At 41.1% G+C, this 18,106-nt stretch overlaps 1 protein-coding gene across 19 annotated transcripts in view; it reads left to right on the top strand.

Moving 5' to 3' along the window:
• Positions 1-18,106, top strand: part of mical3a (microtubule associated monooxygenase, calponin and LIM domain containing 3a) — a 75,717-nt gene that overhangs the window by 22,497 nt on the left and 35,114 nt on the right. For 15 of the 19 annotated variants that reach the window (XM_013911301.1, XM_013911302.1, XM_013911300.1 and 12 more), the window contains 16 exons: positions 8,379-8,786; positions 9,201-9,408; positions 9,503-9,619; positions 9,740-9,841; positions 10,372-10,527; positions 11,056-11,156; positions 12,331-12,588; positions 13,174-13,289; positions 13,632-13,758; positions 13,889-13,982; positions 14,092-14,121; positions 14,662-14,809; positions 16,519-16,715; positions 16,884-17,002; positions 17,131-17,187; positions 17,354-17,530. In XM_013911301.1, coding sequence (XP_013766755.1) covers positions 8,508-8,786; positions 9,201-9,408; positions 9,503-9,619; positions 9,740-9,841; positions 10,372-10,527; positions 11,056-11,156; positions 12,331-12,588; positions 13,174-13,289; positions 13,632-13,758; positions 13,889-13,982; positions 14,092-14,121; positions 14,662-14,809; positions 16,519-16,715; positions 16,884-17,002; positions 17,131-17,187; positions 17,354-17,530 — 2,286 coding nt within the window. In that variant the 5' untranslated portion in view covers positions 8,379-8,507. The remainder of the gene's footprint in view (positions 1-8,378; positions 8,787-9,200; positions 9,409-9,502; positions 9,620-9,739; positions 9,842-10,371; positions 10,528-11,055; positions 11,157-12,330; positions 12,589-13,173; positions 13,290-13,631; positions 13,759-13,888; positions 13,983-14,091; positions 14,122-14,661; positions 14,810-16,518; positions 16,716-16,883; positions 17,003-17,130; positions 17,188-17,353; positions 17,531-18,106) is intronic. The other 4 variants (XM_013911304.1, XM_013911314.1, XM_005734808.2 and 1 more) reach the window with 1 other exon arrangement.

Raw genomic sequence — 18,106 nt, 5'->3', positions numbered from 1 at the left:
ACGTAAAATAGTATACAGAGGATTTACGGATGAGAAGTAAAAAAGAGCCGCCAGGTGCTAAAAAATAAACCTTAGACTCAAACGTTAGAACAGGCTTTTCCCCGCAGCACGCCGTGTAATAAATACTCACAAAGAAAACGGCGGCCGTTACAACTTATGTTTAAAAATGGATCGTTTCATGCATCGGTTAAAACACTCGACTCCAGCTACACGACGCGCAGCTGGAAACACTTCTGCCCGAGATTCACAGAATTTACAGAAAATGTTACATTTTTGTGATTTATATCGTTATCGGGGTGATAGATGTCTTATATCGGGATATGAGATTTTGGTCAGATCGCACAGCCCTAATTATCAGTGCCGGGAATATCAGTTAGTTTCTCGTTCTGTGTTTCCTTATTTCACCCTGTTTTTTACATTGGCTGTGGCATTCTTCATGTTTGAGGTGTAATTAATGTGGTTTAAGGAAGGAAAGGTGAGATTGGGAACAGAGTTATAGTTTAGTTTTCCTATGGCAAGAATCAAAAACCCAGTTTGGGTTAGCCTGTGTGCATTCAGTGTGGAACCAAATCATGCGACCTCTAAGGTTTGTTTTCACATGACAGCCGAGCTGTTTTTTTTTTCTGTCCATCGTTCTTCCTGGACATGCAGTGAGATGTTCGCTTTGACATCAGAAAACTCTGATGTTGGATGTTGGATGATCAGTGGACGTTTAAACTGAAGTCCTGTTGGCCGTCTGCATATCCCGACTCCGACCATAACTAATACACGGAGACCAGCGTCTGCCTCAGACTACATTTCTTAGTCTGCTGTTAAGAAGGGTTTGGAGTATACAAGTAACCTGATATGTGCTTTTATTTCAGTATGTGCTCAGATGTAAAATGTATACAGATAACCAAATGTGAAAACCCATGCAGATTTATATGAGTAGTGCTATTGATAACGCTGATGCAGTAAAAGCTTTGCTGAGTAATGGTTTTGCATTTTTCTACCGTCCATGGTTCATTGTATCTATGTTTGCATAGCATAAATACTATTCTACACTAGTCAAGACTTGTTATGAACAGCACATAAGTTGGGGAAGTGGCATTTCAGCTTGAATTTGAGAGGATTCCTAAATCAAACAGCTTTGGCCGGAGCTGCCAGGACGCTCTAATTGACCATGTTTGACACCCATAAGCAAGCAAGAGCAGGCTGAGCCTGTGCCCAGACTCCCTTGAGGCAATTACTAATATGTAGGTTGTACAAAAGACCCATTGTCATCGGAAACTGTTCCCCTGAGTCATGTCAGCTATTCTGGGGTAAATTTCTTTATATTGTGCTTTTTAAAACATGCTATTTAAGATTTCTTTTCATGGTTGGAAAGGGTTGGATATAGTCCAACAGATTCTGAAACGCAATGAGGCTCAGATTCATTTAAAACCGGATTTGGGCATAATTGAGGATTGTCTTGGCAGCACAACTGAGCAGACTGGGACCAGTATAAATCCTGGAGTACTTGTTTCCAGGAACCACTTTATTCTCTCAGATTAAATTCTACAAGTACATCAAGTGGAGCTGGATGTGGCTTCTTAGCTATTCTATTTGAGTTTTAAAGTAATTGGGTGTAAATGAAGCCAATAAAAAGGGGCATTTCTAAGTTTTTGAAAATGTTTTCTTCATGATATAAAACGCCGTAGCTGCAATTCTATCCCTTTGCCTCATTTAGCGTTCACGGATCTATGAATATAGACATTAGTCTCCACCTTTCCCCATAGATACTTGCCTCCTGCGCTCGATCAAGCTCTCCCTCTTCATCCATGAGTCTGACTCTCAAGATGTATTTATTTATTTATTTATTTAAAGTTTTTACTTACGACATGTGTGGAGTCAGATTTTATTTGACAAAATCATGATGCAAATAATTTCAAATCATGTCTTTGATGTTATTTCTGCAATGTTTGCAACTGAAAGAATCGCCCAGAGAGAAGCAACAAAATATTTCTTTTTCTTTTTTTTCTTTTTATTTGTTCTCTCACAAAGTCCAAGAACTCCATCGTGGTGCTGCAGATATCTGGCTGTGACAGTACAGATAGAAGTGTGCCTCCAAGACTGCTTGCTGTCCAACAGTGAAACAAACAAACAGTAATATCTTGTGATGAAACTAAGCTGAGATGTAATATATTTAAAAAAATTCACAACTGAATACATAAGCAATAAACAAATAGCTGGATAGTCATTTATTCAGTCCTAGTAAGCGATACTGCGAAGTACACAGCTTGTTGGAGGAAGTTGGAGCTTCTCTTGTTGACGTTAATGGAAATTAGATGAGGGCATCAGATACAAAAAAAACCTAAGGGAATCCATTGGGTATCACTTACTGGTATTAGTGTTGTATACTGGGAAAACATAATTTGAGGTCATAATATAAAACATTAAGTTCATTCTGTAAATTTGGGCCCTTCTAAATGTCTGAAAGGATGATGATCCAGGATGAACTCAGTGGCTAACAAGCCGAGCCCCTCACTCGTCACATCTGCTTTCAAAATGCCGTGATGGCAGTAGTGAAAACGCTCATCTCAAATCTTCGAAATGGGATTTCACCAACCGACAAGTGACATTACGGTGGCTACATCCATCTTTTGTGCTGTTTGAAGCTCGGATAATGAATTGTTTGTTAGCAGTGCTCGTGAAACGAAATCGGCAGCGTCTGCATCAGCTCAAACGAACTGCTCGGCTTCAGTTTCAGAGGGTTAGGGATGTGATCGAAAAGCCAAACGGTTTGGAGACGACTTCGGCCAGAGGCAATTTGAATTTGATCCAATAACTATTTGTGTTCTCTGTGTGGTCTGAGTCTTTGTTTGCTATGTGAACAGACACAACTCTCCTAATTCCTGCTGGATGCACCTGTGCATGACTACAACCTTTAACTGAGTAAAGTAGTTTGCATAGACTCACAATGAGCATGTCTGCTCAATAACTAATATCGGAAGTGAGTAACACAGCCATTAATACACTCTGACTTAAATTTGTGCATTATCCTCTCAATATGGAGTCACAGTGTGTGGAGTGATGGGTCATTATTACTGTCATCTCAGGTAATTCTGTTTAAGCTGGTTTTAGACAAACATGTTCTGTACATTGGTATATTTACATTCCTTTTTCTAACATCTCTCATGATGTTTTTTCATACCGCCGTATGGAGTTTAGGTTAAGGTCCAAATTCCCATTTCCCTATGCCTCTGTGTTGGTGACAGCCACATGGCCGAAACTAGGAAATTTGGATTTGCGAGCACTGACGATAAGCATTCCCGCCAAACATTCAGTCCGTGTTAAATATGAAAACAAGAAATCTACTGCAAGAAAGCATCTTGAAAGTCCTTTTATTGTCATACACAGCTGTTCGTAGATGACTTTGATAAGGAAACTGTAGTTGTAGGATTCATACTGTTGGGATTTCTTCCAGGAAAATTGTTAATCCCTTGTGCTTAGACCTGGCAGGGAGTTATCTCAGGACCAGTGTCAGCACTGGTTACCCACATATCTGCCTGCTTACTCATAGAAACAAACAGCTATTTTTATCGTTGCAACCCTCGTATCAGTCTTATGTCATGTTTACATTATTCTAACTACAGCCTCTCTTAACTTCAGCTGTAATTGTTTTGTTATATTTCTGCTGCATTGGCCGATCGCTGGCAGGATTACTGGAAAGTAATGGATGGATGTGGATGAAATTTATCACTAGGGGTAAAAACGTAGAATGTATTCTTTTTAGGGTCAGTTTGGAAACAGGATTCTTTTGGAAGGATTGTTCACACCTTTGTGTTTCATGCAGATGGCTGTGACTATTTTCTTGTCTCCAGTTTTGGTACCGTGCACACAATGACCAACAAGTGATGTAGACGTCGGAGTTAATCGTTCCACTTTTGTCGTCAGTGTGATCTATTTACAAGTCGCAGGCAGCCCGTGAACAGACCACACCTGTTGTTGCCTTGCAGACTAATTAGTATTATTATTATTATTATTATTATTATTATTATTATTATTATGGTCTAGCTATTTTCAAGAACTGTCATGGGATGTTACGGTAATCATTAACTTTCAAGAACAAAGCTAAAATGGAATGCATCCCAAGGCAAACTGGATGAAATGAGCAAAGGCATAAATCAGTAAAATCCAGCTCTTATTACACTTTCTAGAACTGGTAAAGTTGGTCTTATTCCAGTCTTCCCAGTTATTTTATGCTGGTATAACTGGTAAGAAATTCTGCCTCAAAACCTCTGGGTTCATTCGCCTGACTGTGTTTGCATTTAGCAAACAGCCATAGCTCATCTGATTCTCCTTAGTAATCTGTTCGCACATATTCATAAAGGAAATAATCAAGGATCAAGCTCTTAAGTCTGTGGTTTTCCAAGTCTGTGGAATGTAAATGAAACAAGAAACAGAAAAATCCCAGATTGTTTCTAAAGTGAAACCAAAGGAAGAGCAAAATTAACCAAAACAAAGAAAAATGATGGTTTGAAATGTTTGTTTGTTTTTGGAGCCATTATAGTGACAGTGTTTATAAAGAAATCATGCTGTCAAACATCCACAAACAGGACTACTGGCCTAATCTCTGTGTCTATTTTTAGATTAGTGGATGATGTAATGCAGCCAGGGCTGCATGTGTGTCAGTCTTGTGGGAATTCTGTGAACGTGTGAAATCCTGCAGCTCATCCAGATGTCAGGATAATTGCAGAAAGAGCTCATATTTCATGAGTTTCCTTTATTTTTGCTGCACACTTCAAATATTTAGTTTGGAAAAGCATAAAATGAGGCCCATTCCGTATCCTTACTTTTCTTAATTACTGTATCCCATACATCCCATCTGTGTGGTTTCTTCCTGACCACTGGGAAACACACAGTGCTGCTGTGGAGTGTGCACATGGCTCTCTCTGTAGGAGGGTACTGTTATTCAAACTATAGGTCAGCTTTGTTGTCATTAAGCAGGGTCATGGTATGGCATGTCACAGGAATGTCTGTTTGAGCTGTGCTGTTTTAGACACACACACACACACACACAGCAACACAATATGCACATATTTGTGTGTCTCCATACAGTTTATCATCATCATCCTTCCAAGATCATCTTTTTTGGAAGTATAATTTCAAAAAGTTTAATCTCAGCTCATTTCTTCTACTGCTTTTGTTCTTTGCTTGCTACGTCTTGTTTCCTCCGTCATTGTTTGACAGCAAAAGAAAAGACTGGTCAAGAATTTAGGACACAGCGTTCAGAGTTTTTGTTTTACTGATCTGATTAATTCGCTGATACAATCAGCGGTCTCCTGATAGATTACCGATCTTAAACATTCTCACAACTTCCTCAATAGTCAGGCTCTGAATGCAGCTAATTTGACTTAATAATTAATGTTTGCCCCTGATATTTGGGCTTAGTACTACAACCCGGCTGATTCTGGATGGGTACTAGATTCTTCTTAAGAAGCCAAAAAATCCAGTATTGATATACCACCTAATCTTCTATATGTAAACAGTATGTTGAGTTCTGTTGAAAGGGGAAATATTTGTTTTAGCTCCCTTCACCCTCATCTTTAGGCAGCTTTATTTTAACTGCTCCTGATCAACAGAATTTTTGTATGGTATGTCTGAAGGGTACAACATGGAAGTGAGTTGGTAAAGTCCAAGCTCATATCTAAATGTAACTGTGTACTGACGTAGCGAGGCACTGTCAAAAATACGCAGAACAGTTGGTATAGTAGACCACTGGTGTCCGACTTAGCTGCTGCTGTGGAGAGGACGTCTGTCACATTATACCAAAAAAGTGTTAAAGATGTAGAAAAGTGTCTGCTGCATATTTGTGCTCCTTTTGTTGTTTTCTTGTATTTTTTGTGCCTCTTTAACTCTACAGTAGTATTTAGCTACTTACTGTGCTTACCATATAATTACAGTTTCTAAATTATGCCAAATGTTTTATGAACATCTTTAAAAAATAAAACAGAAAAAAAATGCCAATAACAACATATCAGGGCAATATCAATAAGTCTGTGTGATTTGATTCAACAATGAAATCTTATATTTGAGTTTTTACTTCCATACAGAGGAACGTGTGTGTGCCAGTATTTTCATTCTCGTTACTAAACGTATGCTCTGGGGACTGACTGAGCACAGATGTGCGCACATCTCCAACCACAAACCTTTACACTGTGTGTGTGTGTGTGTGTGTGTGTTTTGAATAAAGTACACTACAAGTTAAGGCAAAGAAGAAATGGTGTGGCTGGCTGTTCTGGTGAAGGGCTCTTTCTGTTTGCGTCAGCACTGCTCCCTTATAGTCGTGTTCCTGACTGACTGAGGCAGAGCCAAAACTAAGGCCTGCTGTTTTCACTGCAGTGAGGAGTTGGCAGTGTGTGAAAAGGAGGCCAGCTGACCTCTGTACCTGCCTTCCTTTCATCACGTGTTGCCACTGGGACTGGGGCTACATTGGTTTCCACGAACTAGCTCAGCATCCTGGACAGTGGAGAACAAAGCTCGAGCTTTTAAATCTAAACGGGTGGTTGTAAATAATGTTTTTGTAAGTAAGTTAGTAATATCCTCAAAACAGCAGAGTTTAACCTCAGAATAATTACTTTGAAAGGTATTCCAGCCTAAACAATGTTGCAGTGCAAGAACCACCAGAGCAGCTGTTGGCCAGATTATGTTCCGAGTGCACACAGCCACACCAGTTTGTTCACCCTCGCATCCATTCTTTATGCTTTCTTTAGCATACAGCCTGCCTGGAGCTTATGTACCTTATAGACATGAGATGTTATGTCCTGTCAGCTGTCCTCATTGTAAGAAAGTAAGCAAGAGTTATTCCTAGCACGTCAGAAGTGTAATTATTCGCTTCAATCTTTCTTATTTTCACTTTAAAGAGGCAAGAAAAGTTTCTGCATCGCTGCTCGGAGCAAATGCAAAACACTGCTTCTGCAAATGAACCACCAACAAAACGGGTCAACTGTGTGGTGGTTTTTAAGTCAATGTGCTTGATTTTTTTTATTTGAGCTTTTTATAATAGTCTTCCATCCTTCTAATCTACCTTGTATACTTTCAGCCTTGTTGGTCAGAGCTGATGAAGACGTTACTGCCAAATCCACTTTGTTATGGACGGGGGCTTCCCCATTCATCACAGCAAAGCTACAGACATCAGTGAACATGAATGATCTCTAACCCCTGGAGGTTAAAACGGTTAAAAATAGCTTAATAAAGCTGTGCACAGTATATCCATGTAGCTATTCAGAGACCCTTATTAGAGCTAGATGATTTTCTTGACTGAGAAGGGTTGTTGTGTTATTTCACAGTGTATTTAGCAGTGAACCCACCATTTCCTGTGTCTGGAACTGAGTCTGTGCCACGAGGACGCATTTATACACTTTCCCTGTGTGTTTCCTGTCTGGCTTTGTGTCGGTACCTTTCCTGTGTCCAGCTCCATGCTTAGAAATACAAAGGGTTGTTTAAGGTCATGATGCTGCAGAGGAATGACAGTAGCCAGAAGTCGTCATATATAAAATATAGTTGTGCTGTTAAATAGATTGTTAAGAAGCATTCGGTCATCAAATTCATCAAAATAAAATTCCAGGTGGAAGATTTGTGCAAAATTAAAAAATAAAAAATAAATAAATAATAATTTTTGGGATGAATGTGTCGTCTTTGGTCAAAAAGGCAGATGAAAATACTTGTTGTTGAGAAAATGATCACAGAAACTTACAAAATTACCTTTTTTAAACTTTCTTATTTTGTACCTGGTGTTATACCTGAGGAATATCATGGGAATGTTTTTTGCCTGATTTGGACTGTTTTTAAAGAATATTAGATGGACGGTATGCATAAAATAAAATATCAGTCTCCTCCCTCCAAAATTGTTTCCACAGCTTCCTCTGCTGTTAGATGAGACATCCAAACACTTTAGAGACTTAACATAAAATAATGAATATGTTAACTTGAGCTACTCTCCTGGGTCTCCAGAATCATAACATATGTACGTATCAGATATTCCTTCTAAAACAATGGTCAGGATGGAGGCATTTGATGAATTGACATACGTGACACTCAAGAAGTTGCAGGTCATGAATGACATAAACTGATGTGGTTTTTAATTAATGTTGTTTGTTTTTACTGTGCCAGATCAGAAATTGTTCATCGCAGATTCACATCTGTAGGATTTGTGAATGTGGTGCTTTGGAGGCCTGACATTAAGTGTTTGATGTAAAATATTGTACAACAAATCATCATTGTAAAATTCTCCATTTCACACATGTGAGAAAACTATAATCTTTCATGTTTTCTTTTCCAGTATTGTTACATTTGTAACAATATGTATGTTTTTATTTTTAAATACTTTTTAATTTGTCGCTCTTTCTCTTTTACAGAATGAAGATTCCTGAGGCTGGGAGTTAAAGCTCTCTAGCAGAGAGAGGGTTTTTCCAGAGCTGAGGCTGGACCCAGAAGCCCCTTTCTGGGGGTGAGGGGACCTCACAGCCCGGGAGTTAGTCTGGACCATGGGAGATGGAGGTGCCGGTGCGGCTGGAGGAGATGGGGTGAATCAGTCCCATGTCCTGTTTGACAACTTTGTCCAGGCGACTACATGTAAGGGCATTCTCAAGGCCTTCCAGGAGCTATGTGACCACCTGGAAGTAAAGCCCAGTGATCACAGGATCTTCTATCACAAACTCAAGTCCAAACTCAACTACTGGAAGGCCAAGGCCCTCTGGGCCAAGCTAGACAAGAGGGCCAGCCACAAGGAGTACAAGAAGGGCCGTGCCTGTGCCAACACAAAGGTAAGGCAGCATAATTTGAAAATCGTTGTTGTTGTTTTGTTTTAAAGCTGGATTTTGTGGTTAGCTTGGGCTCCTGTTCCCATTCACATCTAACAGACTGAACAATATGATCCTCAGTATGTTGATATCTTTATTTTTCTTCCACTAGGCCGAAGATGTCTTCACTTTGGGCTTTGTAGTTAGGGAGTTGCTCATAATTATAGTAGAAGATAGATGTATCTTATAATGGTAAAGCCTATTAAACAGCCAAAGGCTAGACCGTTTTATTAAGTTGAGTGTTAGATGCTAGTGTGGGGTTTTACACACTGAAGCTTGAATAGGTGGATTATGAGTCGAGCAAGAAAGCAAGTTAAGAATAGATTCGACTTGCTTCCTTAAAACCTGTCTGAAACTTCTGTGTCATTTTCTGTTTAGTGTCTGATCATTGGTGCGGGGCCATGTGGCTTGCGTACAGCCATCGAGCTCGCTTTCCTGGGGGCCAAAGTTGTGATTCTGGAGAAGAGAGATGCCTTTTCTAGAAACAATGTGCTGCACCTCTGGCCCTTTACCATCCAGGATCTCAGGGGTCTCGGGGCCAAAAAGTTCTATGGGAAGTTCTGTGCTGGTGCTATCGATCATATCAGTGAGTAGACACGATTCTCTTGAGCTCTTCTACTGGTACTAATACAAAATATATCAAAGTTATTTTACATATTCTTTCTGTGTGTGTGTTCTAGGTATTCGGCAGCTTCAGCTTATGCTTCTCAAAATGGCACTCCTGCTGGGCATCGAGATCCATGTGAACGTAGAGTTTAAAAGCCTTATTGAGCCTCCTGAAGATCAGGAAAGTGAAAGTTAGTAAATGGAGCAGCTGCCAAATGTGTCCAAAAGTGCATGAAACTATCTGTCAGAGCCTATGAGTGTCGACTCTGTTAATGCATTTCTGTCCGATTACACATTCTGTGTTTTCTTAGGAATTGGCTGGAGAGCTGAGATCCACCCTAGGACACACCCCGTCAGCGAGCTGGAGTTTGATGTCATCATTGGAGCAGATGGAAGGAGAAACACGTTACCAGGCGAGTTTGCATGCGCAGACTGGGAATAATGCATCAGTAATGCATTTGACTAAATGAAGCGGCACTGTTTGTCGAGTTGGAGGCCAGTTAGAATGATTATGATCTCACTTCGTGTGCAGCTGTGGTTGGGTACCTGACCTCGCTCTGCTCCTCACGGCCGAATGAGCATTTGTGTACATCTTAGCTTCTGCGTTCAACTTCAGACAGTATTTGCTCTCCAAGCACAGTTAATAGGAACTGTTGAACTAGGTCTGTTTCCTATGAGTGTTGGGACGCACACATGGAGACCTCAGTGGAGCTTTGCACAGGAGTGTTTCTCCTCTAATTCGACTGTTTTGGAGAAGGCGGTCTGCAGGACAGACGATGTCATGAAATTGTAGATGCTTCTAGATATTCTATGTATTGTATGCGCTTAAAAGTAGCGTGATTTCTAACATTTCTAATTTATGTTCTTTTACTTCACTAACGGAGTGAACAGTTACTGGTTTCTAACCTTGAGGCCTTCCTCAATCATCCGTGCTTTTCTGTAGGGTTTCGGCGCAAGGAGTTCCGGGGAAAGCTCGCCATCGCCATCACTGCTAACTTCATTAACAGGAACACAACGGCAGAGGCAAAAGTTGAAGAGATCAGCGGCGTGGCCTTCATCTTCAATCAGAAGTTCTTTCAAGACCTCAGAGAAGCAACCGGTCTGTCATGGCTCCATTCTCCTCCATTACTTTTTGTCTGTGTAACAGTTCAAGGTTCTTTATTTGTCACATGCATAGTTATACGAGTATAACACACAGTGAAATGTAGCCTGACATTTCACTGTGTGTTATATGATGCAGTTATGATGCAGTTTAAGAATTTCGGATACTACATAAAACATGTGCTTTTGTTGTTGTTGTTGTTGTTACTGGTAACTGCAAGATCTGGAGCTAGCAGAAGCAAAAGGAAGCAGTTGATGCCAAAAACAAAAGTAATTGGACAAATAATCTGTGCTCTGATCATAGTTAAAAATTGGTCAGCGCACTCAATTAAAATACTTAGGTTTGACGCCAAGCCGGCCACAGTTTGCCGCTGACATGACAATGTCCCCGAGGCTCTGGTTATGTGCTTTGAAAGGCATAATTGCTGCTCTTGTGCTCAAATGACGTCAGGATTGTCAGCTCTGTTAAAAAGGAAAATGATTGTGTTTGTTATGTAACACTACATCTTTCTGTTGGTCATTTTAGGCATTGACCTGGAAAATATCGTCTATTACAAGGATGACACGCATTACTTTGTGATGACTGCCAAAAAACAGAGCCTGCTGGAGAAAGGAGTCATTCTACATGTGAGTGATTAAAGCCTACAGCGCTTGCTCGTCTCTGTACGCTTGTTCAAACCAACAAAATTAGTCCTTCTCTCTCTTTTCTGCCTTTTTTTTCTTCACACTCTTTCATTGTTTTTCAGTCTTTTATTCTCTCTGTAAATTCCTCCAGTTTTTTCCCTAATGGTCTAACCAAGCCAACGGTATTCTGGAGCAAAGTGCCAACTTAAGCACTTGCTACTTATTTGTGTCCTCGCTAAATACGGGAGTTTCCTTTCCATGGCCACTTTGCACAGGAAACCGGAAAGACCTTTTGGCATGTCTGTCTTTGTGTAGTGATATTAATAAAGGATATAGATGCATAAATGTCTGCATTAAGTTTTAAGCAGAGATCTTTTTAGCTGTTGTTGTTTTTGATTTGTGCATGGATGTGCAGCTCTTTGTTTTTATGGGGAGTTAATGACGTTTGGGCATACACTGAGGTCCAAAGACAGAGTGCATTTGGATTATGTAAGCACGACTACAGTGCAGTATGATGAGCTCCTTTTATAGCAATTAAACAGCTCAGTGTAGCCATTTTTATTTTTTAATTTTGAAGAGATAAAGGAAGACAGAGGCTAGTCAGCACAGCTCATGGCAGAACTACAAATCAGAAAACAGCCCCTGTTAATATCTTCCACTGCCCCACCCTTCCCGTCACGCACCACCACTGGAAGACCAGAGAGCTTGAAGATGGAAGAAATGTATCTCTTACCGCCCTCTGCGAAAGCATGTCACTATCAAAGCGTGCAGTGATTTGATGCTACATGTTAGAGAGACTTCATTCCAGTGCAAATCCTCTGGGCTCTATGTGGTAAAGGGGTTGTATAATTCATATTGTATCATATTCAATTCAATTTTAGACCCTACTATAATACATACAGAGAAAAACCCAACAATCATATGACCCCCTATGAGCAAGCATGTTGGCGACAGTGGGAAGGAAAAACTCCCTTTTAACAGGAAGAAACCTCCGGCAGAACCAGGCTCAGGGAGGGGCGGGGCCATCTGCTGTGACTGGTTGGGTTGCAGCAGATGGCCGGGCATATGAAAATCTTAAATCGTAACTTACAATTAGGGGGAAATCGTTTCCTTTTATTTATTTTTTATGAATTTTTCATGTTAAGGCCGCTTCTTATCTCACCTGCTTCCCCTGCAGGACTATGCAGACACCGAGCTTTTGCTCTCCAGAGCCAACGTAGACCAGGCTGCCTTGCTGTCTTATGCACGTGAAGCTGCAGATTTTTCAACCAACCACCAGCTGCCCACACTGGACTTTGCCATCAACCATTACGGCCAGCCTGATGTAGCAATGTTTGACTTCACCTGCATGTATGCTTCAGAAAATGCCGCCATGGTGCGCCAACGCAATGGGCACAAGCTGCTAGTGGCGCTTGTTGGCGACAGCCTGTTAGAGGTGAGAGGAATGACGATGACTTGTGATCGACTCTCTTTTCTTGCGTTGGGACTGAGAAATTGACTGTGTAAAAATGTCGTAGCGGCCCTTCATGTAAGTCTGTAGTTGTTTTCGTTTTTCCTTCTCTGAAAAAAAACTCCCAAAGTGTATTTTGTTCCGATTGGCTGCCCCTCGTGTGGCTTCTGCAAACATACCCTGGTAAAAGTACCAGGGTATGTTTGCAGAAGCCACATGATCATTTCAGTGAAACTCAATCATCATTGTGGCTACGACATAAAGAAATCTGCTTAGGAAAGCACAAGAGTAGAAATAATTGTTTGGAAACGAAGCTTTGTACTGTCTGAATCTGAGCGTTTTCCTTACTCGGATTGTGCTGATCTCATTGTTTGAAACTTTGGACACACTTCATATAAGCAGTAATGCAACATATCAAAAGCATTTGTCCCCTTTAAAGATTTTTAAGAGACTGTTTTAAAATTCTTAATCTTAAGGTGTTGATTTAAAGCTCGTTTCTATCTCTGATATTTATTATAGTTTGCATATTTGACCATATTTGGGTATTGAATGTGCTTACTTTGTCTCCAGCCCTTCTGGCCCATGGGGACTGGCATAGCCCGAGGTTTCCTGGCAGCCATGGACTCGGGCTGGATGGTGAAGAGCTGGGCCCAAGGAAAAACCCCTCTTGAGGTGCTGGCTGAGAGGTGAGAGCGTGGAAACATTAATGCATGCACGCCAAGACCTGTTCTGTTCTTGTGCTCATACATATCTGCAGCCACACTCTTCGATGTGCTTTCTCTTCAGGGACACCCTTTTATCTCAAAGTGCTTTACTAGGAAATGTGAGATTTCAAGCATCAGTCCCACCTCTGTTAGTACTAATAGGATAAGAGTTTGTAGTAAGGACTGACTGGAATGTGCCCGTAATGTTCTGTTGTGACGCTGATGTGATCGCGATGTGCTACTGCATTATCATATTACACTGCTGCTTTTTTGTTACATTTCACTCAGTTAAGGTCGCCCAATGGGGATGCTTTTGTTTTTTAGGGAGAGCATATACCGCCTTCTGCCTCAGACCACACCAGAAAATGTCAGTAAGAACTTCAGTCAGTACAGTGTGGATCCTACGACTCGTTACCCCAACATTAGCCTCAACTTCCTCAAACCTAGCCAAGTGAGTATGAGCACTAACAAGCCACAGTGCCTCTTTTTAAGATTTCATTATTAGCTTAAACCAGGTTGTGTTTGATGCTATTATGCAAATACGCTTTTTCATGCGAGAAATGATCATCTTGACGTTGCAGGTGCGGCACCTGTTTGACACAGGGGAGTGCAGGGAAGTTCGCATCGAAATCGAGAACGTGATCAACTCATCAACCCCCAAGTTGGCCAGGAATGGTTTGTGTCTTTTCTGCTTGTAGATGATATGGCATAGGCTGGTTAATCAGTGTAGGAGTTGCTGCCGTCACTGTTGCTGAAATGTAATACTGAACTATTTTCACTCTAGACAACTGCCTGCTTGACAAGCAGTTGCAAGGTAACACAAAGCCCGAATGCATGGCGTTGCTTTTCAGGGACCTTTAAAAGTTTTAACAAATTTGATGAGTCTTTCTGTATATTTATGAATGGCGTGGATACTGGAGTGATGAAACCTTTTGGAGAGACTCCATGATATTTCCTTTGCGTATACTAACTCGGTTATTGATCCACTCACTCAAGCTCCATGGCTATATCGAGCATTTAAAGCCACTTGTAGCTGTTTAAAGTTTTCATGTGAGTTCTGCATCCTTTCCTAATCTCGCATTTGCATCCTTTTCTTCTTACATCAGTAAAATCTTTACATTTCATGGTTTGTAATATTTCTCCATTGGCTCATTTAAACACTGATTCTAGCATGAATGATGGGGCCCCATTGCTGCTCAGCCTTGCCTGACCCAAGGGTATGAGGTTGCTCAGCAAGAGACATGTAACGCTGCCCAGAAACAGTTTGTGTTTCCTTCCCTGCTTACTTCAGATGCTGTTCCACCTGCAGATTTCACACCAAGCATTTAATTTTGTCTTCTTTCCCACACATCAGAATCCATAGCTCGGTCCAGTAAGCTGCTCAACTGGTGCCAGAGGCAAACAGAGGGCTACAGGAATGTTAATGTGACAGACCTCACCATGTCTTGGAAGAGCGGCCTGGCCCTTTGTGCCCTAATTCACAGATACAGGCCTGATCTTATGTGAGTATCTAAAGAAAATGCATCCAGAACGCGGAGATTGACATTTCATAGATGGAAAGGTTTTCCTCCCCCAGTTTGTGAACTTGTACAAACTTTGCCAAGTATATCCCATTGTGGTTTGAAAGAAAGGACTGAAACTGCTTCGTTTCAGAATGACTGGTCTGCCGTGTTTATGTGTTTGCTGGTTGCAAATGATGTTTACTGCCTGGTTGGGACCTTGTATATCATTGTAAATGAGGTGACAGCCACCAGTTAAAATACCCCCATGGGTCTCCTAGGGCTGAGATGTCCTCATTTCCCCCTCTCTTCTCCCACACACAAGCATACATGAACGCTCTGCTCACCCTCGCATACAATATAAATAACGCAATCTCCATCCACAATGCCTAATGTGGTTTGCTATCCTCTGGAGACTACACGGCAATTAACATTATAAGCTATTAGAGCGTTTCTCCTGCCCGACCTTTACAAAGTAGGGTAGCAGTTGTTCTTTGCTGCTACTGATGAGCCAGAAGGATGAGTGAAGGAACCTTTGGAAAACTGCCGTCATGTGTGTTTGTGTAAATGATGGTTAAGATAAATAATGGAGGTCCCACTCAGTGCTTGTTGTGATGTTGTAATGCATTTAAATGGATGCTGTTTGCAGCTGAGATGTATTGATGTGCCATGTTAATGGTACCTTCAGCTTCGGTAATGAGGACATTTACGGTAATCCTGTCCACCTGCTTTACACGAGTGCTTCATCATTAGTGTTTGTGGTTTATTTCCAGTACAACTAAAGCTGCGGGACAGTTTTTCTCTTAAATGTTGCTGATTCATCACTAACTGTGGGATACTTGATAGATTTATACTCTTAAACCAAACAAACATGCACACTGGGGGCACATCAGTCCATACAACTCTACTTAAACGTGTTATCAATCTAGATTGTGCATAAGGTTAAGTCCTGCACCTCAGCATCCTCACTTCTCTGATAAAAAGCAGTCAGTTTTTCCCATTTTCTAGTAAAGATTTCTCCTGTTGATCTTACACTTAGGTCAGCTTTTTATCCTCTTTAGGAAGACAGAAATAAAAGACCTCCACTATTTTACCGAGCATCAGATGTTTTCCCCCAGAATGATAGATTCTTTTATTCGTGTGTGTGTGTTAGCAGATCTGCATTCAACATTTTTATTTTTTATTATTTTTTATTTCATTTTTTCTTAAAGCTGCTATAAAGTCTGTGAACAATTTACGAATGTTGCGAAGCTCATTGATTTTTGTTTTACAGCCCACAGCCTTATTGTTTTGATTTGGTTTACTCTTACTGTTCTTGCATTGTTGTTTGCAACCTCTAACAGTTTTCAGCTAGCTCAAGAACACAACGGACAGTTTAGTGGCATTAAAACCAGATACTTTTACTCAACAGTTGATTTAGAACAGCGAAAATGTGACCTGTTTTTGGGTTTAAAAAATAAATTATTGCAATACTCTTTTTTCTTTTTCTTTTTTTTTGAATGAAACTCTAAGAGCACACGCTAGTCGTGGTTTAATTGGACCTTTTCAAGTGTAATTTATATGACCACAAGGATCAAGTTCTTATATTTTTGATATGTAATATACGTTTGTAGTTCAAGCACCTGTCAGCCCCATTCCCTTAGTTTGCATTTGAGATGCTTGGCATCACTACTTGCCTCTCACTGTCTGTGGTCTCTCTTCTCTGTTCTCAGTGACTTTGATTCCCTGGATGAACGAGACCAGGAGAAGAACAACCAGTTAGCTTTTGACGTGGCAGAAAGGGAATTTGGCATCTCACCATGCATGACGGGCAAGGAGATGTCCTCTGTGGTGGAGCCAGACAAACTCTCTATGGTCATGTACCTCAGTCAGTTCTATGAGATGTTTAAGGACACAGTGCCACCTGGAGGTGAGAGATGGTGCTACAGTGGGAGTTTTTATTCTGTAATTTTCTTTTGAGAGACATCGTGACGATCTCTGATCAGAAGGGTCATTTACTCAAAAAAAAGTATAATCTTGAACGAACTTTAAATTGCTATTTTCTGTTAATGTTCTTATTTCCCGGATATCTGTTCAGATAACCAAAATCTGAGTCCAGAAGAGAAGGCTGCGTTGATATCGAGCACAAAGTCTCCCATATCTTTCCTTAGCAAGCTGGGTCAGAGCATAGCAATCTCCAGAAAACGAAACCCCAAGGTCAGTGTCTGAAACATGCCAGTATATCTCACTTCTTCCTAAAGCAACAAAATCAGCATTTCATCATTTATTTGTTTAACTTTTTTTTTTGCTGAGGGGGAAAATAGCACATGACTTTTCTTCAACAGGACAAAAAAGAGAAGGATTTAGACGGGAAGAGAAGGAAAACCAGCCAGTCTGAAGATGTGAGTATTTCTGACAGCAGAGCGTCTCATATGTTGATCTTGTGATTAGTGCTTGAGCAGTCTAGCCAACCAGAACCAACTAATTAATCCCACTAGACTGGCAGTGATTGCCAAAAAAGTTTAGCTGTTTTGTTGTGTTTTTTCTCCCCCGACTACTTTCTCACAGGACGAGGTATCGAGGACCAATCGTGACGACCGGCCATCTGTTCCTGCGATCCTGTCGGAGAGAAAAATGGATTCTGCTGCTGTGGGGAACAACAACAAAGTGAAGGTCATGGCCACCCAGCTGCTTGCTAAGTTTGAGGAGAATGCTCCCACTCAGCCTACAGGACTCAAACGACAGGTATGGAAGAAACTGGTCGTCTCATTTTGTGGTTTTACAGCTGGTGGAAATCAGGATGAAGCCACAGGGAAAAGATGCAGAGGCCTACTGGATGTTCTAGGAGCTGCGGTTATATTTGCACACTGACTGTGTTTGTTTTCTTAAATCAGCATTGTGATGAACATGTGAATATCATGCTTCATGTCATGACCTGTAGGTCACTGTTTTAATGAGCTGAGGTCCCGCATGCTTATGTTGGTCAGGCTCTGTATTGTTCCTGGGACATGTGGGTGGACTCACAGTGCTGACTGGGCTCGGAGGGCTTGGGTGAACTGGTTCGCAGTGGTCTGGATTTCTTGCCACTGATGACCAACAGAGCAGTGGGAGGGAGAAGTGAGCTTTTGAAACAGTAGACAATAGTGCTGGCGGAGAGAAGGGAGACGTTTTGTAATTCTTTTGGGAAAACTTCTTCTGGTTTGTGTGCCGCTGAAATCTATGAAGATTGCAGATAAGGTCCTAAAAGTCTTATAAGTAGGGATGGGTATCGTTTAGGTTTGATCCGATACCGGTGCCAAACCGGCACTTTTGAAACGGTGC

The sequence above is a fragment of the Pundamilia nyererei genome, unplaced genomic scaffold (assembly GCF_000239375.1).
Source record: "Pundamilia nyererei isolate P.nyererei 1_Seehausen unplaced genomic scaffold, PunNye1.0 scaffold00060, whole genome shotgun sequence".
Lineage (NCBI taxonomy): Eukaryota > Metazoa > Chordata > Actinopteri > Cichliformes > Cichlidae > Pundamilia > Pundamilia nyererei.
The sequence above is the reverse complement of the archived record's forward strand: the minus strand, read 5'-3'. Positions and strand labels throughout refer to the sequence as shown.